We start from the raw sequence: 27,915 nt of genomic DNA, 5'->3' as shown, positions 1-27,915 counted from the left end.
GACTAAATGCCGGAATGCATGGTTGGGTAAGGACCTGTTTAATTACGAATGTAACAATAATTATTGAGGCTACGGTTACATTGCGTTATTGTTACATGAAAAAAAGCAATGTACGATGGGACTAGTAATATATACTAAATAATAAAAGTTGAGGACATTTATTACATACATTAATAACATACAATTTATTAACTGTAATTTTTTATTTACAATGACAATTTCTACAAATCCAGTAAGTTGTTTTTAAAGTTCGACACATTTTTGATGAACGAAATTACGTCCTCCACGGATACGTGTACATACAGATTTTCTTAGTATTTAAGTTACAGTTAGCAAACTTTGCTTTTGATTATCAATTTGCGTCAAGTTATAAAGCTGTATGAAATGTATGTCTTGATATTGTTTCAGTTTCGTTTAAAACGCATCCCAAGTTTTATTTTTTTCAATATAAACAAAATTGGTCCAAAGTATAATGACAGTAATAAGAGTAGGTGTGCAGTTAAATACTAAAAAAAAGTGAAACCATCTAACTATATTTTTCGCCTTTGACAGTCACACTCCTAATCTTGAGTAGTATCTTTAAAAACATCAAAACCATTAATACGTAGTAAAACTATTCAAGTTGTACACCATTTGTTGAATAACAATATTTTATCATTTATCAGTATTACATTACAAGTATTGTTTAGTACATATGAAAGAATAAAGCAATACAACTATAGACGATTTAAGTTTAATCAATCTAGCGTACATTGCTGTTTTTCATGTAACAATAACGTAATGTAACCGTAGCCTCAGTAATTATTGTTACATTTGTAATTAATCGGTTCCTCACCCAACTTTGCATTCCGGCAATTAGTCTCCAATGTAACAATAATATTTTTATTATTGTTACATTTCCATGTAACCGTAGCCAGTGCCTTTATATATAGCTAAGCTGCTTGCTGCGATGTGAACCATGCAAGGCTCTGTATTGAAGGCTGTACTTTAATTGATCTATAATTGTTTACTTTTAAACATTGTGACTTGGATGGAGAGTTGTGACTTGGATGGAGAGTTGTGACTTGGATGGAGAGTTGTGACTTGAATGGAGAGTTGTCTCATTGGCACTCTTACACCACATCTTCTCATTTATTTCTATACTGTTAAAATTGCTTTAATAATAAGTGATACATTGATTCACAAATTCTGTTATATCATGAAAGTATCTTAATTGCATTGGAAACATTGTCATTTTTTCTGAGCATTTTTGTGTTATGTAACATGTGTAAACAACTTGTCTGTATGACCAAAGTCCAAATTTATTTCGAAGTCAGTTTCTGTTACTTTTCTTAACGTAGCTCGAAGTTCATCGTGTTCAGAAGTGTATATGTGCTCCTTATTATCAAAGCATCTGGGACTTGAGGCAAAATTTCTAGACGATGGGTTTAACGCCAATCTTTGTCCAAGACCAGAACAAATCCGTCTGCACACATTGGCCATTTTTGTTTACATCGTCTGCACTAAATATTAGTGTATTCGTCATTTGAAGTAACTTTTATTATTAATTACATATGCGTTTTTCCTGCGAATTTACTGAATTTTGCTAATGAACTTGGTAATATTTTTTTCTTTCTTAAAATTCCACCTGGGCAGCTGATCAAAGAAGGTCAAGGAGACGGATGCAGATGTGAGGTCAAAAATTAGGATGTCAAGCTGCACATGGCCTAAGGTTCTTCTTTTTGGTGATTCATTGACCCAGGTAAACACCAAAACGGGGTATTAGTAGTATATATTCGAGTATGTCGGCACACTGACTTTACTTAACGTTGCAATTTTGATATATGACGTCACAGACAAGCAGGTGCCCGTATTTCACTATAATTATTTGTGACGTTTTCTGTTGTTGACATGTTGTATAATTACAAAATGTTACAGTATTTTTCAATAAAGGATTCGTTATACGAACATTGACAACAAAACGATAAGCCTTGGGACTATATAATAACTTAATTAGTATGATAGTTCCAGTCACTATATTAGTGATGAAAAAGGCATATTTTCTGAGCATATTTTTAATGGCGCCGACGTGCAGAAATGGAAGATATTTTCTATACTTCGTAAAATGTGAATATTTTTTTCGGCAATTTTTAAACCTAATTGAATAAGCTTTCGATTAAATGTAATTCCAATCATGTATCAACCAATCAGAAGCCGTATAGGATTCTATTCTGAGTACCATCTTGGTAAAATGTAAACAAATAATTGCGCTCTTGTAACCTACGTTTATGTTTAGTATAGTCACTTTAAGACAAATTACTGGCAGTTTTATATGATAGGATAATCAAAAGTGTGAAGTGGCTCTTGTTTTTGTCAAGGATTTGTATAGATAAAAAGGCGTCCCTTTATTTAATAACTGAAGTGAAAATGAACATATATAAGTCTCCTAGTCCATATAATTATGACGTCTTGAAAGGCTATTATAATTTTTTCTTTAACGCCTTACTTCGAAGTAAGGCCTCAAAGAAAAAAATTATAATAGCCTTTCAAGACGTCATAATTATTTGGACTATAAGTCTCCATGCATGATGTGGTTGCCACTAGTCCAAATAATTATGACGTCTGGCAAGGCTATTTTAATTTTCGTAGGAAGGTGTCCCAAAAAAAAAAATAGCCTTGCCAGATGTCATAATTAATTAGACTAGGTTGCCACTAGCAATTGAAAGCAAAGGAAGATCAGAAACAATTTTTTTTAATATGAATGGCTAGAAATTGTTTGTTCCAATAACTACTTATTGATTCAGGAATACATGTATGTTTAAACAATTTTAATTTTTTTAAATTATATATTATCAACAGACAACTTATAATTTTTCCATCATAAATATAATTAGGCAGATTTCCCCTGGAAACTTTGTTAAATTAAAAAAAAACTACTGGCATGGGTGGATCTAGCAATTTTAAAAAAGGGGGGGTTCCCAACCCAGGACAAAGGGGGGTTCCAAGTATATGTCCCCATTCAAATGCATTGATCGTCAAAAAAAGGGGAGGTTCCAACCCCCCCCCCCCTGGATCCACCACTGACTGGTATTCTATACCCTTTATTCTTTAAGAAACAAATACTGTAATATTTCTTCCACTTGTAACTTACAATATCAAGGAAGATAAGTCAGAAAATCTTAAAAAAAATATTTGAAATTTGACAAAGGGCAACCAATGACCATGATGACAGGGTTCCTGATAATAGTCAGGGACTCAGCCACATAGACATGTGACAGGGTTAAATCATTCAAAAAAATCTCAATCCTTCTTATTCTTGATCAGTGGACCTACACAATGAACCATAAAAATATACATTAAATAATTATAAAAAGGAAAGAAAACTAAAAAAGGGTATAAAGATAACAAACAAAAGTACATTGAACTTTCAACAAAATAAATCTGTACCAGAATTATATGTTCCATTTTATTGAAAGCTAGAGCTGAATATTTGTACCTAGCATTGCAGTCTTGTACATGTCAACTAAAGTCTAAAATGTTCAATGCCTTTCCAAATAGAGACTTGCCATATTTTCATATGTCATCATCATTGTTCAAGGTTTTTGTTTGAATGGTTAATTATTTTTTTTAGATAATATTTTTTCCCTTGCATAACTGATATTTCTTCCATAAAAATGTTCAACATGTTAGGTCGATATACAATGTATATTTATGAAGAGAAAAGAATTTTTTGGTATGGGCTTCCACTCTTCATTTTTTTGAGATTATCTTCTACACTACTTGCAGTATTGATACAGTGGCGGATCCAGAACTTTTCCTAAGGGGGGCCCGCTGACTGACCTAAGGGGGGGGGCCCCGCTCCAGTCATGCTTCAATGATTCCCTATATAATCAACCAAATTTTTCCCACGAAAGGCACTGGCCCCCCAGGGCCCCGCTGGATCCGCCTATGTGATATTTAGACATTTTATAAAGATACAATCAAGGACCAGATAAAAAAAAATCATAAAACCTTGATGGGCTGTATATCCTATACACTGTTGGTTTCCCTTTATAGAGATTTCTATGAAATAAGTAACCAAAAATGTCTCACCTGAAGAAAGTTTGCCAAAGTTGATTCTTATAGGCAGTTCTAGTACCCAGGTGAGTCTATAACTACTCCTCTGTATTATGAGAACTAATGAAAATAAATCTGTGCCTTGACCAGATTTTATTGCAGCTATTCAGCATGTTCAGTTTAACAAGTAATATTTTGTTATAAAAATCAAAAACTTGAAGTGAGTTTTCATGTGATACATGTACGTATTGTGTGTTGTATAAACACAATAAATACATTGACATTTATAATATGTAAATGTCAGTGAGAAGAATAAATCAAATTTGTAATTCATTTATCATGTTTATAAACTTTCTATTCCAACACTACTTTAATCTCGTTTATCAAAAAAATGTTTTAAAAGTAGAATAAATGAACCCACAGTATTTCTTTATTTTCAATGATTGGTCAAGATTTCTAGTTTTTTGTGTTTAACAATCCCCAAATGGAATTTGTGAATGTGAACTTAAATACTTGCAAGTCTCAAACCTTGATTTTTTGTTGTTTTTTTCTGTGATAGTGCACTAGTTTACACAATGTATATCAGGCTGCTCCAATGTTCGTTCTCACTGCTCTAATGTTTCTTCTTCCTGCTTCAATGTTACTTTACACTGCTCAAATGATCGTTCTCACTGCTCCAATAATACTTCACACTACTCCAATAATCTTTCACACGTATACATATACTGCTTCAATATTACTTCACACTGGATAGTAGATTTAAGTTCAGAATGGGGGTTTCTGAGTTATGAAAAGATGACCTTAATTAATAATTTTCTTAGATAACTAGATCTGGACTCTCAGTCATAAAAACTTTACTCAGTACTCCAAGTATAAAATAAGTGCTCAAAACACAAAATCAGTATTTTGATTGGTTGATTCTTGAGTCTGAGTACAAAAATCGTGCTCGTAAGTTTTATGACCGCAAGGCCTGACCTTACGGTCATAAAACTTTCGAGCAAGATTTTTGTACTCAGACTCGAATCAACCAATCAAAATACAGGATTTTGTGTTTCGAGCATGATATTTGTGCTCCGAGCAAAGTTTTATGATTTCAACCCCTGATTCACAATCTGAAGCAGAGTACTCATGATTATATAGACTTTTTTTATATAAAACTTAGAAAATCCAATTGTACTAGATCAGTAAAATCTAAATCAAAACATGTCCTAATTTTTAGTTACATGTACATTTTTATGTACCATACTATATGGCAGTATTGTATATACTCCTATTGATAAACTGTAGACAAAAAATTGGACTCTGATGGAGAGTTGCCTCATTAGCAATCATACTACATGTATATCTTCTTATTTTTATGAAGTGTCAAACAATGCCTCATTGCAAATTATATTATATTTTAATTTTATTATTATTATGTTTCAGTATAGTTTTTCTGCAGATGGCTGCTGGGGTAGCTTACTTGCTAATTTCCTACAAAGGTTTGTGAAGTTCTAAAATGGCATGATCCTATCATAAGGCCACCCTTAACATATATTCTTTATTTTCTTACCCATGCCTTCAAGGGTTGGAAAGGTAGGGTGGGATTTTATTTAGACATAAGCTACATGTTTTAGACAAAAAAAAGGACATTTAGTGCACACATAATAAAAAAAATAAAAAAATAAAACGATTTGTGTCATTAAATGTTTAAGGAATGTACATGTGATGTAGGCAAACATGTGATGTAGGCAACTTGAAACTAATGTTAATTTGTTTTTGCTGTATCTACACAGGCACTTGTCTCAGATTTTTTTTTCCCCTATATACCTTAATATAACACAAGGTACTTAACTAAATTTTTTGAAAAATGTCACCCAGTCCCGAATTTTCTTTATTTTTCGATTTCTCGGTTTTCAAACCTACTTAAACTTATTATGCCGTAAATCTAAATTGATATATCTACACAGTGGTATATGACACAACTACCATTGTTGTCGGGATCATTAGTAGCAGGCCTTAGAAGTCGGCCAACGTGATTTGTTTTTGCATACCGCTCCAGACTTGGCAACACAGAGTCCACAGATAATGATATACCGGTTTCTCATTGGTCAATCGTCTGGCTAAAAATGAATGTGCGAAATTTTGGTCAATTTATAACTCCTGACACATTTGACAGACCTCAAATAACACTTATTTAGGTTTGTATCACATAATCTTTAAATAATTTACAATAAAAATAATAATTGATATTGAGAGGGAAGCTAACAGTTTTTTTTATTAATAATTTTTATAATAAATCCATCACTGCGGACTCGGCGTTGCCAAGTCTGGAGCGGTATGCAAATAAAATCATGTTGACCGACTTCTGAGGCCTGCTAATAGTGATCCTGACAACAATGGTGGTCGTGTCATATACCATTGTGTAGATAAATCAATTTAGATTTACGGCATAATAAGTTTAAGTAGGTTTGAAAACTGAGAAATCGAAAAATAACAGAAATTCAGGACTGGGTGACATTTTTCAAAACATTTAGTTAAGTACCTTATGTTATATTAAGGTATATAGGGGAAAAAAATTCTGAGACAAGTGCCTGTGTGTATTTATGACAAATTCAATTCATTAAATTCTAGATTTGATCGAAAACATGGAAAAAAGAAAGTTTGCCAGTATTGCATTAAAGGGACAGGCCATTCATTAGGAGGCGGTACCCGGTACTTTTACCCTCCTATGCTATTGACAAGTACCGCCTTAATATAGGAATTTTTATTTAAGATATTCATGGAATAAATTGAAAAGTACCACCTAGAAACATGGAAAGTACCAGTCAACATGAAAGATAATGAAACCCCTGAAAGGGAGATATAAATGTTGTTACTGGACAAAATACCTGCAGATTTAATAATAAATATTTTTTTAGCTCCACCACATGTTTTATGTTTACTTATATAAGTTTTGTAAAACAATAGATTGAATATCCTAAACCTGAAAAAAAGACAATTCAGTTAATATCTCAAAATGAACATGATGAATATTTAGATAAGTTTTATTTGTGTATTTAATTATTGTTATTTATTTTTAGGAAATGTGATGTTATTAATAGAGGATTTTCTGGATACAACACAAGATGGTGCAATAAAATGATTCCATCTATTTTAAGCGAGTTTGATGCTAAAAATATTTCCATGGTTACAGTATTTTTGGGTGCTAATGACTCTAATCTTCCCACCAACAAACAGCAGCATGTTCCTTTGGAGGAATTTAAACAGAACCTACTGGAAATAGTTGAGAAAATACAAGTAATTTACTCTTGAGGAATAATTATGATGGTGTATTTATATTTCATTATACGCTTTAATTATGGTATATTTTAAATTTGGTTTAGATTTTTTTGCGAGCTCAGTCACAGCAACTGGACATAAATGTTTTAGGAATTATTTTTTTATTTTCATATATTGTAATTGAAAGACCTGAGGAAACCTTAGAAGAATTAGGTACTTAATATGTCCCTCATAGAATGGAAAACGTAAATCAGTTTTAAGGAGACACAGATTAAGGTTGCATTAGTTGTAAATGGCTTGCATCTTTGATTTTTTTTGCAACCAATTAATTGATACACATCATAAATATTATTCAAAGCAAACAATTATTCTAATAATTTGTTGATAACAACTTGTCTTTGTTTTTGTATATATGCATGCAGTATTTGTTATTCTCATTTTAAGTAATAAACTAAATTATCAATAATTTTTCAGTCCCATGGTGTGCCTAGAGAAAAAGTAGTTATCATAGGACCACCAGCCAGTAACATTTCAGCTTGGGAAAAAGACTGTCAAATAAATGGTAATATTCCCTAGTTTTTTTAAAATAAATCAATAGCTTCTTACAAAATTAATAGTAGTTTGTATATATATATATACATTGAATTAAGAACTTTTACCAAATGCTCATGTTATTTTACATCTCATTTCTCTCTATAAATGCCTCCGATTGTTATGTTCCCATTATCCTCCCATGCATCGACCAAGTTTTAAAAAAATTAGTGAGTGGGGAGATTTATTTTAATTATATTGTTTTTTTACCAACCAATTCAATCAATAGTCCCTTTAAAACCAAGGATATTACTATCTTTGGTTTATATACTGGAATTTGTGTCCAGTATTTTTAAATTAAGGTTAAAACATATAATTGATACACAGATGATAAAAAATGTTACGTTTTGATTTGAAGAATTATCTTTTTGCCTCACTGTAACCATTGCTTTTCTTGGTAAAATTATAGGTAGAGTATGCACCAAGAGTAACACAGAAACAGCCAAATATGCAAAAGCATGTGTGGAAGCTGCCAGGGAATCTGGATGTTGTTCAGTAGACATGTACACAGAAATGGTGAAAGAAAAAGTAAATAATCCTTATGTTGTACTCCATTGGGTTTAAAGTACACAATGATTTATTTGATATTTCAATGTTTATAAATTACGGTCTGTCCATCCATCTCTTAAAGCATGTATTATGATAAGTCACAAAAGGAACAGGATCTGCTTACCCTACGTGAGCACATGAAATCACCCCCAGTTTTGGTTGGGTTCGTGTTCTTGTTCCCCTATTTGTGACATTTTGTTCACACATCTTTGTCAATGTAATGGAGTTTGATGTGACTGTCTTACAAGTGAGAGGTTTAGCGCTATAAAACCAGGTTCAATCCACCATTTTCTACATTTGAAAATGCCTGTACAAAGTCAGGAATATGACAGTTGTTGTCCATCTGTTTGATGTGTTTTGTCATTTGATTTTGCCATTTGATTAGGGACTTTCTGTTTTGAATTTTCCTCAGAGTTCAGTATTTTTGTGATTTTCCTTTTCACATAATAATAAAATGATGTGGAATGATTTCCAATAAGACATCTCTCCACATAACTTCAAATGATGTAGAAGATAGTAATGTTTACTTTACATTTAATTAAATCTCAGAATGTTGGTTTTATGGAAACAAGCTCCCTTTTGATTTTATTATATTTCCTCTTTAGTTTTTTCCTGTAATAAGAATAAGAATAAGAATAAGAATATTTTATTTCCAATTAAAGGGCCCTATAAAGAGCTTTCATGACATTACATACAAGTACGTAAGATTAGACATAAATTAGAGACATATAATATAAGAAAACAACAATGTTTAATACTATTAAAAATGCTATAAAAGGCCAGGACAGAACCAGATAATACAATTTACATCTTTAAAATATACCATTTAAAATCATATACCACTCAAAATATGTATATTTGTGGCTAATTTGCATTTATTATTTTTGAACTTCTCCTTATCTCTAGATTTTTAGATAAATACTTTCCTAAACATTTATACACATTTAAATTTTCTTGTGTAAATAGCCATAAAAACTTTGAAAAATTGTCTAAAGATCGAAAATTTATTTAAAGTACAGTAGGTCCGAGTACACAGTTATCGTCCTTTGCTTTTCGTTGTCCACGTATATAGTCCTTAGTGTGGACAGTGTGTTACTTGCCAATTTTTGTTATACCCCTTCCAAATTTATTTCTCCATGTTTTATGCCTCATATAGCAAGTTGGGGGGTGAAATGACACTGTAAAAAAATTTGGGTCATAAATATTAATGTAAAGAAGTGATTAGGTCCAGCTGAAAAAGGTAAAAAATTAGCACTTCGGAATCTGACAAAAGATTTCAAGACCCCCTTAACATAAAATTGTCCATATTTTGAGTTAGAGCTGATGAAATTTTCTATAATTTTGATATAATTTGTCCCAAAAGTAGTACAACACACTGTAAAAATATTATTGAGAAAGCGCAGGTGGGATTTTTTTGATTTTCATTTATTGTCTAAAAGAAATGCACTACGAAATAACTGTGTACTCGGACCAGTATAAACATTTTCTGAGTGTCCTATTCACATAAAGTTTGGCATATCTATCAGTCTCAATCCTTAATGGATGAGCGCTTATTCTAATTTTACAGATTGATTGTCTTAATCTTAAATCTTTTAGATCCAAATATTTTTCAAAACAAAATAGAGTTTTAAAGGAAAAATAGGTAGTAAGTTTACCTTGATCTGATTGTAAAACTTTATTTCTATTTTCCTTCCAGAAATGGAGATAGTTTTTATATAGCTTATCTTTGATAAATTTTGTGAAAGAGTAGATACTTGTTTTTAAATTACATGTTTGTATGCCCAGCTTTTCTAAAATACAGTCTATACTTGAAAGTTGAAAACCATGTACTATTCACTTTATTATTGTGAAGTTCTTTACTACATAAATATGCATCATATAATAACATGTTCTTAGAATTATCGAGTCGATGATAATATTTCAACATTGCTAATATAATATAAAAATACATTGGATATCTCCCTAGTTCAGAAGTCACAGCAAGATTACTGGATTTCTTATTTACACCTAGAACATATTTCATAAATTTGATATGTGATTTTTCAGATGTATCATTTGAAAACACCTTTTCTAAAATATATTGATCATTTTTCTTACATGCAGCTGAGTATAAAGAAAACATACCCCAGACTTCACATCCATAGGTTAAAATTGGTTTTACAGTATGGTCATATAAATGAAGTAAAGTTGAAACACTAGGGTTTGACGATGACATACATTGTTGTAATTTAAAACATGCTTTCATAGACTTTTTGTACAGTTCATCTTTACATTGAAAAAATTATTGTAATATTATTGGACTTTTATCATTAAAATGTTTACAATTGACAACACACAATAGAATTAATATATTTTTACTGTGCTTATCCAGTGACCTTTGGGGTATCACAATAGCAATGGCTCAAACAGTTTACCAAATTGCAGTTAGATTTCTTCTCCAACTAACTGATCAACTGGTACAATATTTTAGCAGATTGCTCAAGTGAAATGTTGTTAGTTTGAAGTGAGTGCTGTAAAATCAAAAGTAATACTTACCATCCAGATCCAGTTAGCTAATATCTTTGTCATTTGTTTCAAACACAAAAATGACTTACTATAATAATATGAGTCACTGAATAAGAAGGTCTAATTTTGACATGGAAACTTCTATCATAAATAGATTTTATAAATAAATAGTTGAAAACATTGTTTTGTAAGTCTATAATTAATAGCTCCGTTTTCCAACAACAAGTTAGTGCATAATTGTAATTTGGATTTTTTTTTCTAAAGCAATTACTTATCTGCTACCATTAAAGGGAAATAATTTACATTACTGAAAATCAGTGAAAATGTTGTCACAATTTTTGTCTGACAAATATCAACTTTCCTCATTTAATTTGTTTGTAACATTACTTTTATGATTATTAAACTTTTATCCTCTGTTTAGAAAAGAAACAATGAATTTTTTTTTAAGATGATTAAAATTTTGAAAAAAATTGTAGGCAAAATCAGAAGCCAGGTATCATTGATTATTTTTTTAGTGTACAATAACTCAATAAAAATTATTTCCCTTTAATGCCAGCAGATCAGTAATTTGTATAGAAAATATTATACGAATCATAATTACACAATAACTTTGTCTTAGAAGACAAAGCTATAAAATATACATCTACAAAACAATGGTTTGAACTATTTATTTATAAAATCTATTTATGATAGAAGTTTCCATGTCAAAATTAGACCTTCTTATTCAGTGACTCATACTATATATAGTAAGTCATTTTTGTGTTTGAAACAAATGAAAAAGATATGAACTAACTGGATCTGGATGTTATTTGACTCCGTAATTTGGCATTTGGATAAAAGCATACTCCGCTTTATTGCATAATTTCGTCTGACAAATAGGCTATGCAAATAACCGGAATGTACTGTATTACTTTTGATTTCACAGCACTCACTTCATACTAACAACATTTCACTTGAGCAATCTGCTAAAACATTTTACCAGTTGATCAGTTAGTTGGAGAAGAAATCTAACTGCAATTTGGTTAACTGTTTTGGCCATTGCTATTGTGATACCCCAAAGGTCACTGGATAAGCACTGTAACATCTTTGTTTTTGTATAAATTGTGTAGACATAATGTAAATACACCATTGATATCTTATATATGATTAGGGGTTGTAGTGAAATGACATAAAGAGTTCATAAGAAAATAAATATATAAGTTTAAAGCAGGTATTGTTGCATGACTGGGGTTAGATTTTTCAATTACTCATATCCATATACAAGAAAGAATTACTTTTCTATTTTTAGGACTGGGAAAACATGCTAAATGATGGCCTTCATCTTTCATCAAGAGGTTGTGAATATTTGTTTGACCTATTGAAACCAGTAGTTACCAAGATTACAGCAGAATTGCCTATGTTATATCCAGATTGGAAACAGGTGGATACTAATAATCCAGAATTACCCTTCAATGGAAAATGAAACTATCACTGAAATGATATTATATGATTTAATCTTTATGTATAAAAAGATATTGGAACAGATTTTTTTTTATAAAGCATATATATGTATATGATCAAAAGTGTCTTTTTTATGATATGACTTGCATTCCCCCACTAGATGGTTTGTACTCTGCTCTGAAGTCACTCTGCAATCTTGACAGTTTTTTTTTTGGGACTTGCTGGGGACCATTGTGAAAGAGATCTTCAAATATCAGGGCATCATTAGATAAGACGGATTGGGACTATTCGACTGCGCATAATTTCACGCATGAATTACAATGCACACGAAAAGTATGTGTCGTAAATTCGATATTATATTTTAAAATATTTTGATTGATTATAAATGTTAAATCATTGTAGTTATGTCAATAAAAGAATATTATCGTTATTATGTGCAGGGGCGGATCCAGGGTTCCCAACCCAGAGTAAAGGGGGGAGGGGGTTCCAACTATATGCTCCCATTCAAATGCATTGATCGTCCAAATAAAAGGGGGGGTTCCAACCCCAGGAACCCCCCCCCCCCCCCCCCCTGGATCCACCAATGATGTGTATCTGTGAAAGGCTCAAAAATGACATTCCACCCATTTTCACCATTTTCCCGCCAAAATTTGGGTTTTAAGGCAAAATATTTTTTTCCCTTATCAGTGACCTATATTTTTTATTTGCTCATTCTTTAAAGCTATATTTCAGCTTTTTATATTTCAGTTTTGGACCAAGTGTCATAGAATGTTTTTTTTATATTCCGATAAAAATATGTCAGCACCACTATTTTCCCTATCATTTCATTGAAAAATGGTCCCTTTTACATACCTGTTTAAAAGTTAAATTTTGAGCTTAGATGGTCCGTGACACCCTATTTTTTTCAACCAATTTGATTCACTTTCTGTAAAAAACAAAATAACAAAAAATACGGCTCTTCTGAAACTTCGAATAGGCCCCAGCCACCTTAATGTTACCAGTACTCAGGTATTGAATCAAGGATGGCTATATATTCAGTTGGGAACTTCACATAATATAGAATTTAACAATGTTAGTGATCTGCCAGACAGTCGCTTTCTGTTTGAAGATATGTTGAATTTCCGACGCATGGATTTTGGTTAACGTCTAATCAGGAGTTGGGGTAGACATTACACATCGTCATGAACATTTCTTGTTTATAAATATTGAAAGGAAAAGAAAGAAAACCACTTATTTTGTAGGCAGATATTTCTATTTTTAACTACTTAGTATATGTACTTTAAATAGAATTGACTCATGTAATGTAATTAAATCATTTAAAACAGCTGTTAAAAATTTTGTTCTTGAAACAAATGATTTTGATTTGATAATGGCTAAATATAGAAATTTCTGCTATATATCAAATGTTTGCAATTTTCCAATTAAGGCTGTCTAATTCCAATTAGAATAGAATATAAAGATATGATACCCATTCAGGAAATTGATAATAGTATTGCTGGAATGTGGTATGTTCCTTCTTGCTCTCTTTCTTGTCAGTAATATTGCTGTTATGTGGTATGTTCCTTCTTGCTCTTATTCTTGTCAGTAATATTGCTGTTATGTGGTATGTTCCTTCCTGTTCTTATTCTTGTCAGTTGTATTGCTGGTTTGTGGTGTGTTCCTTCTTGCTCTTATCCTTGTAAGTTGTATTGCTGTTATGTGGTATGTTCCTTCTTGCTCTTATGCTTGTCAATAGTATTGCTGGTATGTGGTATGTTCCTTCTTGCTCTTATTCTTGTCAGTAGTATTATTGGTATATGGTATGTTCTTTCCTGTTCTTATTCTTGTCAGTTGTATTGCTGGTATGTGGTATGTTCCTTCTTGCTCTTATTCTTGTCAGTAGTATTATTGGTATATGGTATGTTCTTTCCTGTTCTTATTCTTGTAAGTTGTATTGCTGTTATGTGGTATGTTCCTTCTTGCTCTTATTCTTGTCAATAGTATTGCTGGTATGTATGTTCCTTCTTGCTCTTATTCTTGTAAGTTGTATTGCTGTTATGTGGTATGTTCCTTCTTGCTCTTATGCTTGTCAATAGTATTTCTGGTATGTGGTATGTTCCTTCTGGCTCTCATTCTTGTAAGTTGTATTTCTGGAATGTGATATGTTCCTTCTTGCTCTTATTCTTGTCTGTAGTATTGCTGTTATGTGGTATGTTCTTTCCTCTTATTATTCTTGTCAGTTGTATTGGTGGTATGTGGTGTGTTCCTTCTTGCTCTTATTCTTGTAAGTTGTATTGCTGTTATGTGGTATGTTCCTTCTTGCTCTTATGCTTGTCAATAGTATTGCTGGTATGTGGTATGTTCCTTCTTGCTCTTATGCTTGTCAATAGTATTGCTGGTATGTGGTATGTTCCTTCTTGCTCTTATTCTTGTAAGTTGTATTGCTGGAATGTGGTATGTTCCTTTTCGCTCTTATTCTTGTCCGTAGTATTGCTAGTATGTGGTATGTTCCTTCTTGCAATTATTCTTGTCAGTAGTATTGATGTTAAGTGGTATGTTCTTTCTTGCTCTTGTTTTTGTCCATATTATTGCTAGTATGTGGTATGTTCCTTCTTGCAATTATTCTTATAAGTTGTATTGCTTGAATGTGGTATGTTCCTTCTTGCTCTTATGCTTGTCAATAGTATTGCTGGAATGTGGTATGTTCCTTCTTGCTCTTATTCTTGTAAGTTGTATTGCTGGAATGTGGTATGTTCCTTCTTGCTCTTATTATTGTCCGTAGTATTGCTAGTATGTGGTATGTTCCTTTTTGTAATTATTCTTTTCAGTAGTATTGATGTTATGTGGTATGTTCCTTCTTGCTCTTATGCTTGTCAATAGTATTGCTGGTATGTGGTATGTTCCTTCTTGCTATTATGCTTTTCAATAGTATTGCTGGTATGTGGTATGTTCCTTCTTGCTCTTATTCTTGTGATTTATATTGCTGGAATCTGGTATGTCCCTTCTTGCAATTATTCTTGTCAGTAGTATTGCTGTTATATGGTATGTTCCTTCCTGTTTTTATTCTTGTCAGTAGTATTGATGTTAAGCGGTATGTTCTTTCTTGCTCTTATGCTTGTCAACAGTATTGCTGTTATGTGGTATGTTCCTTCATGCTCTTATTCTTGTAAGTTGTATTGCTGAAATGTGGTATGTTCCTTCTTGCTCTTATTCTTGTCCGTAGTATTGCTAGTATGTGGTATGTTCCTTCTTGCAATTATTCTTGTCAGAAGTATTAATGTTAAGTGGTATGTTCTTTCTTGCTCTTATTTTTGTCCGTAGTATTGCTAGTATGTGGTATGTTCCTTCTTGCAATTATTCTTGTCAGTAGTATTGATGTTATGTGGTATGTTCCTTCTTGCTCTTATGCTTGTCAATAGTATTGCTAGTATGTGGCATGTTCCTTCTTGCTCTTATTCTTGTAAGTTGTATTGCTGGAATGTTGTATGTTCCTTCTTGCTCATATTCTTGTCCGTAGTATTGCTAGTATGTGGTATGTTCCTTTTTGCTCTTATTCTTGTCAGTAGTATTGGTGTTAAGTGGTATGTTCTTTCTTGCTCTTATTCTTGTCCGTAGTATTGCTGGTATGTGATATGTTCTTTCTTGCTCTTATTCTTATTCTTGTCCGTAGTATTGCTGGTATGTGGTATGTTCCTTCTTGCTCTTATTCTTGTGAGTTGTATTGCTGGAATGTGGTATGTTCCTTCTTGCTCTTATTCTTGTCCGAAGTATTGCTAGTATGTGGTATGTTCCTTCTTGCAATTATTCTCGTCAGTAGTATTGATGTTAAGCGGTATTTTCTTTCTTGCTCTTATTTTTGTCCGTAGTATTGCTAGTATGTGGTATGTTCCTTCTTGCAATTATTCTTGTCAGGAGTATTGCTGTTATGTGGTATGTTACTTCCTGTTCTTATTCTTGTAAATTGTATTGCTGTTATGTTGTATGTTCCTTCTTGCTCTTATGCTTGTCAATAGTATTGCTGGTATGTGGTATGTTCCTTCTTGCAATTATTCTTGTCAGTTGTATTGATGTTATGTTGTATGTTCCTTCTTGCTCTTATTTTTGTCCGTAGTATTGCTAGTATGTGGTATGTTCCTTCTTGCAATTATTCTCGTCAGTAGTATTGATGTTAAGCGGTATGTTCTTTCTTGCTCTTATTATTGTCCGTAGTATTGCTAGTATGTGGCATGTTCCTTTTTGTAATTATTCTTTTCAGTAGTATTGATGTTATGTGGTATGTTCCTTCTTGCTCTTATGCTTGTCAATAGTATTGCTGGTATGTGGTATGTTCCTTCTTGCTATTATGCTTTTCAATAGTATTGCTGGTATGTGGTATGTTCCTTCTTGCTCTTATTCTTGTAAGTTATATTGCTGGAATCTGGTATGTCCCTTCTTGCAATTATTCTTGTCAGTAGTATTGCTGTTATATGGTATGTTCCTTCCTGTTTTTATTCTTGTCAGTAGTATTGATGTTAAGCGGTATGTTCTTTCTTGCTCTTATGCTTGTCAACAGTATTGCTGTTATGTGGTATGTTCCTTCATGCTCTTATTCTTGTAAGTTGTATTGCTGAAATGTGGTATGTTCCTTCTTGCTCTTATTCTTGTCCGTAGTATTGCTAGTATGTGGTATGTTCCTTCTTGCAATTATTCTTGTCAGAAGTATTTTAAATGTTAAGTGGTATGTTCTTTCTTGCTCTTATTTTTGTCCGTAGTATTGCTAGTATGTGGTATGTTCCTTCTTGCAATTATTCTTGTCAGTAGTATTGATGTTATGTGGTATGTTCCTTCTTGCTCTTATGCTTGTCAATAGTATTGCTAGTATGTGGCATGTTCCTTCTTGCTCTTATTCTTGTAAGTTGTATTGCTGGAATGTTGTATGTTCCTTCTTGCTCATATTCTTGTCCGTAGTATTGCTAGTATGTGGTATGTTCCTTTTTGCTCTTATTCTTGTCAGTAGTATTGGTGTTAAGTGGTATGTTCTTTCTTGCTCTTATTCTTGTTCGTAGTATTGCTGGTATGTGGTATGTTCTTTCTTGCTCTTATTCTTATTCTTGTCCGTAGTATTGCTGGTATGTGGTATGTTCCTTCTTGCTCTTATTCTTGTGAGTTGTATTGCTGGAATGTGGTATGTTCCTTCTTGCTCTTATTCTTGTCCGAAGTATTGCTAGTATGTGGTATGTTCCTTCTTGCAATTATTCTCGTCAGTAGTATTGATGTTAAGCGGTATTTTCTTTCTTGCTCTTATTTTTGTCCGTAGTATTGCTAGTATGTGGTATGTTCCTTCTTGCAATTATTCTTGTCAGGAGTATTGCTGTTATGTGGTATGTTACTTCCTGTTCTTATTCTTGTAAATTGTATTGCTGTTATGTTGTATGTTCCTTCTTGCTCTTATGCTTGTCAATAGTATTGCTGGTATGTGGTATGTTCCTTCTTGCAATTATTCTTGTCAGTTGTATTGATGTTATGTTGTATGTTCCTTCTTGCTCTTATTTTTGTCCGTAGTATTGCTAGTATGTGGTATGTTCCTTCTTGCAATTATTCTCGTCAGTAGTATTGATGTTAAGCGGTATGTTCTTTCTTGCTCTTATTTTTGTCCGTAGTATTGCTAGTATGTGGTATGTTCCTTTTTGTAATTATTCTTTTCAGTAGTATTGATGTTATGTGGTATGTTCCTTCTTGCTCTTATGCTTGTCAATAGTATTGCTGGTATGTGGTATGTTCCTTCTTGCTATTATGCTTTTCAATAGTATTGCTGGTATGTGGTATGTTCCTTCTTGCTCTTATTCTTGTAAGTTATATTGCTGGAATCTGGTATGTCCCTTCTTGCAATTATTCTTGTCAGTAGTATTGCTGTTATATGGTATGTTCCTTCCTGTTTTTATTCTTGTCAGTAGTATTGATGTTAAGCGGTATGTTCTTTCTTGCTCTTATGCTTGTCAATAGTATTGCTGTTATGTGGTATGTTCCTTCATGCTCTTATTCTTGTAAGTTGTATTGCTGAAATGTGGTATGTTCATTCTTGCTCTTATTCTTGTCCGTAGTATTGCTAGTATGTGGTATGTTCCTTCTTGCAATTATTCTTGTCAGAAGTATTTTAAATGTTAAGTGGTATGTTCTTTCTTGCTCTTATTTTTGTCCGTAGTATTGCTAGTATGTGGTATGTTCCTTCTTGCAATTATTCTTGTCAGTAGTATTGATGTTATGTGGTATGTTCCTTCTTGCTCTTATGCTTGTCAATAGTATTGCTAGTATGTGGCATGTTCCTTCTTGCTCTTATTCTTGTAAGTTGTATTGCTGGAATGTTGTATGTTCCTTCTTGCTCATATTCTTGTCCGTAGTATTGCTAGTATGTGGTATGTTCCTTTTTGCTCTTATTCTTGTCAGTAGTATTGGTGTTAAGTGGTATGTTCTTTCTTGCTCTTATTCTTGTCCGTAGTATTGCTGGTATGTGGTATGTTCTTTCTTGCTCTTATTCTTATTCTTGTCCGTAGTATTGCTGGTATGTGGTATGTTCCTTCTTGCTCTTATTCTTGTGAGTTGTATTGCTGGAATGTGGTATGTTCCTTCTTGCTCTTATTCTTGTCCGAAGTATTGCTAGTATGTGGTATGTTCCTTCTTGCAATTATTCTCGTAAGTAGTATTGATGTTAAGCGGTATTTTCTTTCTTGCTCTTATTTTTGTCCGTAGTATTGCTAGTATGTGGTATGTTCCTTCTTGCAATTATTCTTGTCAGGAGTATTGCTGTTATGTGGTATGTTACTTCCTGTTCTTATTCTTGTAAATTGTATTGCTGTTATGTTGTATGTTCCTTCTTGCTCTTATGCTTGTCAATAGTATTGCTGGTATGTGGTATGTTCCTTCTTGCAATTATTCTTGTCAGTTGTATTGATGTTATTTTGTATGTTCCTTCTTGCTCTTATTTTTGTCCGTAGTATTGCTAGTATGTGGTATGTTCCTTCTTGCAATTATTCTCGTCAGTAGTATTGATGTTAAGCGGTATGTTCTTTCTTGCTCTTATTTTTGTCCGTAGTATTGCTGGTATGTGGTATGTTCCTTCTTGCTCTTTTTCTTGTAAGTTGTATTGCTGAAATGTGGTATGTTCCTTCTTGCTCTTATTATTGTCCGTAGTTTTGCTAGTATGTGGTATGTTCCTTCTTGCAATTATTCTTGTGAGTAGTATTGATGTTATGTGGTATGTTCCTTCTTGCTCTTATTTTTGTCAATAGTATTGCTGGTATTAGGTATGTTCCTTCTTGCTCTTATTCTTGTAAGTTGTATTGATGGAATGTGGTATGTTCCTTCTTGTTCTTATGCTTGTCAATAGTATTGCTGGTATGTGGTATGTTCGTTCTTGCTCTTATTCTTGTAAATTGTATTGCTGGAATGTGGTATGTTCCTTCTTGCTCTTATTCTTGTCAGAAGTATTGCTAGTATTTGGTATGTTCCTTCTTGCAATTATTCTTGTCAGTAGTATTGATGTTAAGTGGTATGTTCCTTCTTGCTCTTATTTTTGTCCGTAGTATTGCTAGTATTTGGTATGTTCCTTCTTGCAATTATTCTTGTCAGTAGTATTGCTGTTAAGTGGTATGTTCCTTCTTGCTCTTATTTTTGTCCGTAGTATTGCTAGTATGTGGTATGTTCCTTCTTGCAATTATTCTTGTCAGTAGTATTGATGTTATGTGGTATGTTCCTTCATGGGGAGGATGCTTGTCAATAGTATTGCTAGTATGTGGTATGTTCCTTCTTGCTCTTATTCTTCTAAGTTGTATTGCTGGAATGTTGTATGTTCCTTCTTGCTCATATTCTTGTCCGTAGTATTGCTAGTATGTGGTATGTTCCTTATTGCTCTTATTGTTGTCAGTAGTATTGATGTTAAGTGGTATGTTCTTTCTTGCTCTTATTCTTGTCCGTAGTATTGCTGGTATGTGGTATGTTCTTTCTTGCTCTTATTCTTGTCAGTAGTATTGCTGTTATGTGGTATTTTCCTTCCTGTTCTTATTCTAGTAAGTTGTATTGCTGTTATGTGGTATGTTCCTTCTTGCTCTTTTACTTGTCAATAGTATTGCTGGTATGAGGTATGTTCCTTCTTGCTCTTATTCTTGTCAGTAGTATTGCTGGAATGTGGTATGTTCCTTCTTTGTCTTATTCTTGTCAGTTGTATTGCTGTTATATGGTATGTTCCTTCAGTTGCCCTTATTCTTGTCATTAGTATTGCTGGTATGTGGTACGTTCCGTCCTGTTCTTATTCTTGTCAGTTGTATTGCTGGTATGTGGTATATACCTTTTTGCTCTTATTCTTTTCATTAGTTTTGCTGGTATGTGGTATGTTCCTTATTGCTATTATTCTTTACAGTAGTATTGCTGGTATGTGCTATGTTCCTATTTGCTCTTATTCATGTCAGTAGAATTGCTGGTATGTGGTGTGTTTCTTCTTACTCTTCTGGTTAGTAGTATGTATTGCTGGTATGTAGTGTATTCCTTCTTGCTCTTCTTGTCAGTAGTATTGCTGGTATGTGGTGTGTTTCTTCTTGCTCTTCTGGTCGGTAGTGTTGCTGGTATGTGGTGTCTTCCTTCTTGCTCTTATTCTTGTCAGTAGTATTGCTGGTATGTGGTGTCTTCCTTCTTGCTCTTATTCTTATCAGTTATATAGCTAGTATATTGTGTGTTCCTTTCTTACACTTATTCTTGTCAGTAGTATTGCTGGTATGTGGAATGTTCCTTCTTGCTCTTATTCTTGTTAGTATAATTGCTAGTATTTGTTGTGTTCCTTCCATGCACTTATTCTTGTCAGTAGTATTGCTGGTATATGTTGTGTTCCTTCTTGTTCCTATTCTTATCAGTAGAATTGCTGGTATGTCGTGTGTCCTACTTGCTCTTATTCTTGTCAGTTGTATTGCTGGTATGTGGTATATACCTTTTTACTCTTATTCTTTTCAGTAGTATTGCTAGTATGTGGTATTTTCCTTCTTGCTCTTATTCTTGTCAGTGGTTTTGGTGGTATGTCGTGTGTTCCTACTTGCTCTTATTCTTGTCAGTAGTATTGCTGTCATGTGGTATGTTCCTTCTTCTTGTTCTTGTCAGGAGTATTGCTGTTGTGGTATGTTGCTTTTTGCTCTTATTCTTGTCAGTAGTATAGCTGGTATGTGGTGTGTTCCTTCTTGCTTTTCTGGTCAGTAGTATGTATTGCTGGTATGTGGTGTGTTCCTTCTTGCTCTTCTTGTCAGTAGTATTGCTGGTATGTGGTGTGTTTCTTCTTGCTCTTCTTGTCAGTAGTGTTGCTGGTATGTGGTGTCTTCCTTCTTGCTTTTATTCTTGTCAGTAGTATTGCAGGTACTACCTTCTTGCTCTAATTCTTGTCAGTTGTATTGCTAGTATATGGTGTGTTCTTTTCTTGCACTTATTATTATGAGTAGTATTGCTGTTATATGGTGTGTTCCTTCTTGCTCTTATTCTTGTCATTAGTATTGCTGTTGTGGTATGTTGCTTTTTGCTCTTATTCTTGTCAGTAGTATAGCTGGTATGTGGTGTGTTCCTTCTTGCTCTTCTGGTCAGTAGTATGTATTGCTGGTATGTGGTGTGTTCCTTCTTGCTCTTCTTGTCATTAGTATTGCTGGTATGTGGTGTGTTTCTTCTTGCTCTTCTTGTCAGTTGTATTGCTGGTATGTGGTACTACCTTCTTGCTCTAATTCTTGTCAGTTGTATTGCTAGTATATGGTGTGTTCCTTTCTTGCACTTATTCTTGTGAGTAGTATTGCTGGTATATGGTGTGTTCCTTCTTGCTCTTATTCTTGTCATTAGTATTGCTGGTATGTGATGTCTTCCTTCTTGCTCTTATTCTTGTGAGTTGCATTGGTGGTATGTCGTGTGTTCCTACTTGCTCTTATTCTTGTCAGTAGTATTGCTGTTATGTGGTATGTTCCTTCTTCTTATTATTCTTGTCATTAGTATTGCTGTTGTGGTATGTTCCTTTTTAGCTTACCTGGCCCGAAGGGCCAAGTGAGCTTTTCTAATCACTTGGCGTCCGGCGTCCGGCGTCGTCCGTCGTCGTCCGTCGTCCGTCGTCGTTAACTTTTACAAAAATCTTCTCCTCTGAAACTACTGGGCTAAATTTAACCAAACTTGGCCACAATCATCATTGGGTATTTAGTTTAAAAAATGTGTCCTGTGACCCGGCCAACCAACCAAGATGGCCGCCATTGCTAAAAATAGAACATAGAGGTCAAATGCAGTTTTTGGCTTATAACTCAAAAGGCGAAGCATTTAGAGCAAATCTGACGAGGTTAAATTGTTAATCAGGTTAAGATCTATCTGCCCTGAAATTTTCAGATGAATCGGACAACCCGTTGTTAGGTTGCTGCCCCTGAATTGGTAATTTTAAGGAAAGTTTGCTGTTTTTGGTTATTATCTTGAATATTATTATAGATAAAGATAAACTGTAAACAGCAATAATGTTCAGCAAAGTAAGATTTACAAATAAGTTAACATGACCAAAATAGTCAGTTGACGCTTTTAGGAGTTATTGCCCTTTATAGTCAATTGTTAACCATTTTTCGTTAATCTTAGTAATCTTTTAGAAAAATCTTCTCCTCTGAAACTACTGGGCTAAATTTAACCAAACTTGGCCACAATCATCATTGGGGTATCTTGTTTAAAAAATGTGTCCTGTGACCCGGCCAACCAACCAAGATGGCCGCCATTGCTAAAAATAGAACATAGAGGTCAAATGCAGTTTTTGGCTTATAACTCAAAAAGCGAAGCATTTAGAGCAAATCTGACGAGGTTAAATTGTTAATCAGGTTAAGATCTATCTGCCCTGAATTTTCAGATGAATCGGACAACCCGTTGTTAGGTTGCTGCCCCTGAATTGGTAATTTTAAGGAAAGTTTGCTGTTTTTGGTTATTATCTTGAATATTATTATAGATAAAGATAAACTGTAAACAGCAATAATGTTCAGCAAAGTAAGATTTACAAATAAGTGAACATGACCAAAATAGTCAGTTGACCCTTTTAGGAGTTATTGCCCTTTATAGTCAATTGTTAACCATTTTTCGTTAATCTTAGTAATCTTTTAGAAAAATCTTCTCCTCTGAAACTACTGGGCTAAATTTAACCAAACTTGGCCACAATCATCATTGGGGTATCTAGTTTAAAAAATGTGTCCTGTGACCCGGCCAACCAACCAAGATGGCCGCCATTGCTAAAAATAGAACATAGAGGTCAAATGCAGTTTTTGGCTTATAACTCAAACGGCGAAGCATTTAGAGCAAATCTGACGAGGTTAAATTGTTAATCAGGTTAAGATCTATCTGCCCTGAAATTTTCAGATGAATCGGACAACCCTTTGTTAGGTTGCTGCCCCTGAATTGGTAATTTTTAGGAAAGTTTGCTGTTTTTGGTTATTATCTTGAATATTATTATAGATAAAGATAAACTGTAAACAGCAATAAAGTTCAGCAAAGTAAGATTTACAAATAAGTTAACATGACCAAAATAGTCAGTTGACCCTTTTAGGAGTTATTGCCCTTTATAGTCAATTTTTAACCATTTTTCGTTAATCTTAGTAATCTTTTAGAAAAATCTTCTCCTCTGAAACTACTGGGCCAAATTTAACCAAACTTGGCCATAATCATCATTGGGGTATCTAGTTTAAAAAATGTGTCCAGTGACTCGGCCAACCAACCAAGATGGCCGCCATGGCTAAAAATAGAACATAGGGGTAAAATGCAGTTTGTGGCTTATAACTCAAAAACCAAAGCATTTAGAGCAAATTTGACAGGGAGTGAAATTGTTTATCAGGTGAAGATCTGTCTGCCCTACAATTTTCAGATGAATCGAATAACCGGTTGTTAAGTTGCTGCCCCTGAATTATTATAGTTAGAGAGAAACCGTAAACAGCAATAATGTACAGCAAAGTAAGACCTAAAAATAAGTCAACATGACCAAAATGGTCAATTGACCCTCTAAGGAGTTATTGCCCTTTATAGTCAATTTTTAACAATTTTCATAAAATTTGTAAATTTTCACTAACATTTTCCACGGAAACTACTGGGCCAAGTTCATTATAGATAGAGATTATTGTAAGCAGCAAGAATGTTTAGTAAAGTAAGATCTACAAACACATCACCATTACCAAAACACAATTTTGTCATGTGTCCTTTGTTTAATATTCACATAGACCAAGGTGAGCGACATAGGCTCTTTAGAGCCTCTAGTTGGTCTTATTCTTGTCAGGAGTATTGCTGGTATGTGGTATGTTCCTTCTTGCTCTTATTCTTGTTAGTAGTATTGCTGTTATGTGGTATGTTCCTTGTTGCTCTTATTCTTGTCAGTAGTATTGCTGGTATGTGCTATGTTCCATCTTGCTCTGATTCTTGTCAGTAGTATTGCTGGAATGTTGTATGTTCCTTCTGGCTCATATTCTTGTCCGTAGTATTGCTGGTATGTGGTCTGTTCCTTCTTGCTCTTATTCTTGTCAGTAGTATTGCTGGTATGTGGTGTGTTCCTTCTTGCTCTTCTTGTCAGTAGTATTGCTGGTATGTGGTGTGTTCCTTCTTGCTCTTCTTGTCAGTAGTATTGCTGGTATGTGGTGTGTTCCTTCTTGCTCTTATTTTTGTCAGTAGTATTGCTGTTATGTTGTGTCTTCCTTTTTGCTCTTATTCTTGTCAGTAGTAATGCTGGTATGTGGTGTGTTCCTTTATGGTCTTATTCTTGTCAGTTGTATTGCTGGTATGTGGTATGTTCCTTCTCGCTCTTATTCTTGTCAGTAGTATTGGGTGGTGGTATGTGATATGTTCCTTCCTGTTCTTATTCTTGTCAGTTGTACTGCTGGTATGTGGTGTCTTCCTTCTTGCACTTTTTCTTGTCAGTTATATTGTTGCAATGTGGCAATAACAAATCCCTAGTAAGACCATCACTAAAGTATGCTTACCCTTTTTTGGACTCTTACTTACAACAAGACATAGATAGCATTGAAAAAATTCAAAGGAGGAGTGCCTGTTTTGTAACTTATATATGCAGAAACACCTCAAGCATTGGTAACATGTTAAAAACACCCTCAATGACAGAAGAAAGGATTAATTTAAAGTAGTATAAATTAGAAACCAAAAAAAATACAATATCTATGAACAACAAATTATTTCCACAAAAAAACCAACCCAAAACAAGACCTTCGTTGAAATTCAAAGTTTCCAAATTCCATCATGCAAAACACGTGCAGTGGGGAATAGAATTTTTTCCCCGAGAACAATAACCGACTAGAACAGACTACTAAACAATATAGCATCATTATTGCACATCAGAAGTCTCTTTCAAAACTTCAATCTCAAAACATCAATGTTAAATTTTGATATTCACATCAAACTAATTTAAAATTGTATTTATGTATTTTTCATTTTTCCTCTATTTTTAATTTGTCCAAATTTATCTATGTCTTAGCTGTAAGTTATCCTCCTGTGACATAATCTTCAATTTGTTGAAGTAGGTCAGTATATGGTAGAAGAGGGGGGCAATAGGGGTCCGTTAACATGCTGACAACACCTCGATTTTGCCGGAAAAACCAGTTAACAAAAAATGCAAAAATGCTGATAACATTGGGTTGAAAACAGTTAACAAGTTAAATTTTTCTCAGATAAAAGTTAACAACACCTTGAAAAGTCCCCCTTTCGAAGAAATATATGAAGTTGAAGCTGTGAAGTCACTGGGTATTAGGTTAATTACAATTTCTTGTAATTACAGGTAGTCATGGTCTTGAAGCATGAGTCAAAAGAATGTAGGACAGAAAGTCACAGGACAAAAAGTCACAGACAAAAAGTCACGGACAAAAAGTCACAGGATAAAAAGTCACAATTCATTCAAAAAGGTGTCTGAGTATAATATTATAGGTCTAGTCCAATCTAATAAGTCCTGCATATGATCAATTATTAAAAAGAAAAAGGAAAGGTCAAATAAGTTGTAACTTTCATAATATTTTAAATGAGTCTTACTTTTCTTTTTACCTCTTGTTATTGTAATCAGAGACATATAATACAATATTTATATGTCTCTGTTGTAATTTATAAACATTTTAAGAGATTGCTCTTTATATACCATTATAAATAATTTATTATTCTTATACTGCAAAGTACTACTAAGTAAATGAAAACAAATACTGGCAATTTATTTGAGATCAAGTCAATAACATCGTTTATCATACTTATATTCGTCCGAGTTAGTTATGGACCGATTTTGTTGTAGGGCGAGTTTGTAATGGGCCGAGTTACGGGGGAGTCTTTTATTTTAAAGGGTAGAAATGTGTAATCGTTGCTAAGCCAAATAAAACAAAAATGGCGGGTGTGTCGAATGGTCAAGAAACAGAAAAGTTTACCTCCAGAGTATCCTTTCTGCATTTAATGATTTGAACATAGATTTATTTACGATGGCTGAACCCATAAAACTGTGTTTTTATAATAATTCACTTGACACATCAGTTATTTAGCAATTTAACATGTAAATTCACTGTTGACTGTTGTGTTGAATAAGTTTTAATCTTTAAAAATTGATATTAGCAGTATTACTATTACCTAGATTTAAACGTCCCATCACCTCTCCATTTTTATATTTTTTTTCAAAAAGTCAAATAACCCCCTGTTAGTTTTTTACGTCCATTTGTTAACTCATTTATGAAATTGAATGATTGAGAATGGAAACAGGGAATTTGTCAAACTGACAAAATGACTGAAAGAGACAACTACCGTGCCAAAAAGCGTTATCAGGGTTGTTAGCCCTGAGTTTATTCACTCAGAGAGTCCATAATTCGCCCTGGGATCGTTCTCTATCCCTACATTGTATTTAATAAGGGGATGGTGCAGTCCGGTGTATCCGTGCACCGAAGACTTGTGACTTCACTTCATTCAACTGATAAAACCAATTATTGGATAATATTGTGTGAACACATTCATAACATACTTTTATTTCATAAAATCTTCTGTTTGTATGGTTTCATCCTCTAAATATTTTGTAACATGTGTCCAAAATAAGGGAAATCCCTGTTCTGAGAGTTCCTCCAATGTCCGGTGATTTCATGCATGCCTTCCAAAAATAGCTTATTTTAAATAAAGGAAAGATTTTATACTGAGAAATATAGCTGAGTTTGAACTAAATACACTGCCAAGGATGCAGAGCAAATTTTTTTTCAATCTGATACAAGTTTGATTAAAAAAAAAAAAAAAATTATCTGATGTACATGTACATTTTGTATTTTATTTATGGAAATTGGCCAAATATGGCAAATCACAGGATTGCAGTTATAAATTAACACTTGAACTTATCAATTTTATTCTTTTTTATCCCTTCGGAAGGCTAAAACAATAACAAGAACTATTTTGTCTATGTTACTGTGTTGATATTACAAAATCAGCTAATGCGTGATATCACGGGCCGCACGTACATGTACACAGGGGACTCCACTGTATTTAAGTTTAATAAACTTATTCAAATATTTATATGATTCAAATTCTTGAAATCATGAAAACACATGG

At 33.4% G+C, this 27,915-nt stretch overlaps 1 protein-coding gene across 1 annotated transcript; it reads left to right on the top strand.

The window, feature by feature from the left end:
- Positions 1-1,327: 1,327 nt before the first annotated feature.
- LOC139504707 (isoamyl acetate-hydrolyzing esterase 1 homolog) lies at positions 1,328-12,493 on the top strand (the record flags this gene model as incomplete). The annotated part of the gene is given in 6 exon segments (XM_071294712.1): positions 1,328-1,741; positions 5,461-5,516; positions 7,098-7,314; positions 7,771-7,858; positions 8,297-8,415; positions 12,230-12,493. Coding segments are annotated over 6 exon segments (708 nt in total). The 3' UTR covers positions 12,404-12,493.
- Between the last annotated feature and the right edge of the window lie 15,422 nt (positions 12,494-27,915).

The sequence above is a fragment of the Mytilus edulis genome, unplaced genomic scaffold, assembly GCF_963676685.1.
Source record: "Mytilus edulis unplaced genomic scaffold, xbMytEdul2.2 SCAFFOLD_1106, whole genome shotgun sequence".
NCBI classification, from domain to species: Eukaryota; Metazoa; Mollusca; class Bivalvia; order Mytilida; family Mytilidae; genus Mytilus; species Mytilus edulis.
Note: the sequence above shows the minus strand (reverse complement) of the source record. Positions and strands in the feature narration are given on the sequence as shown.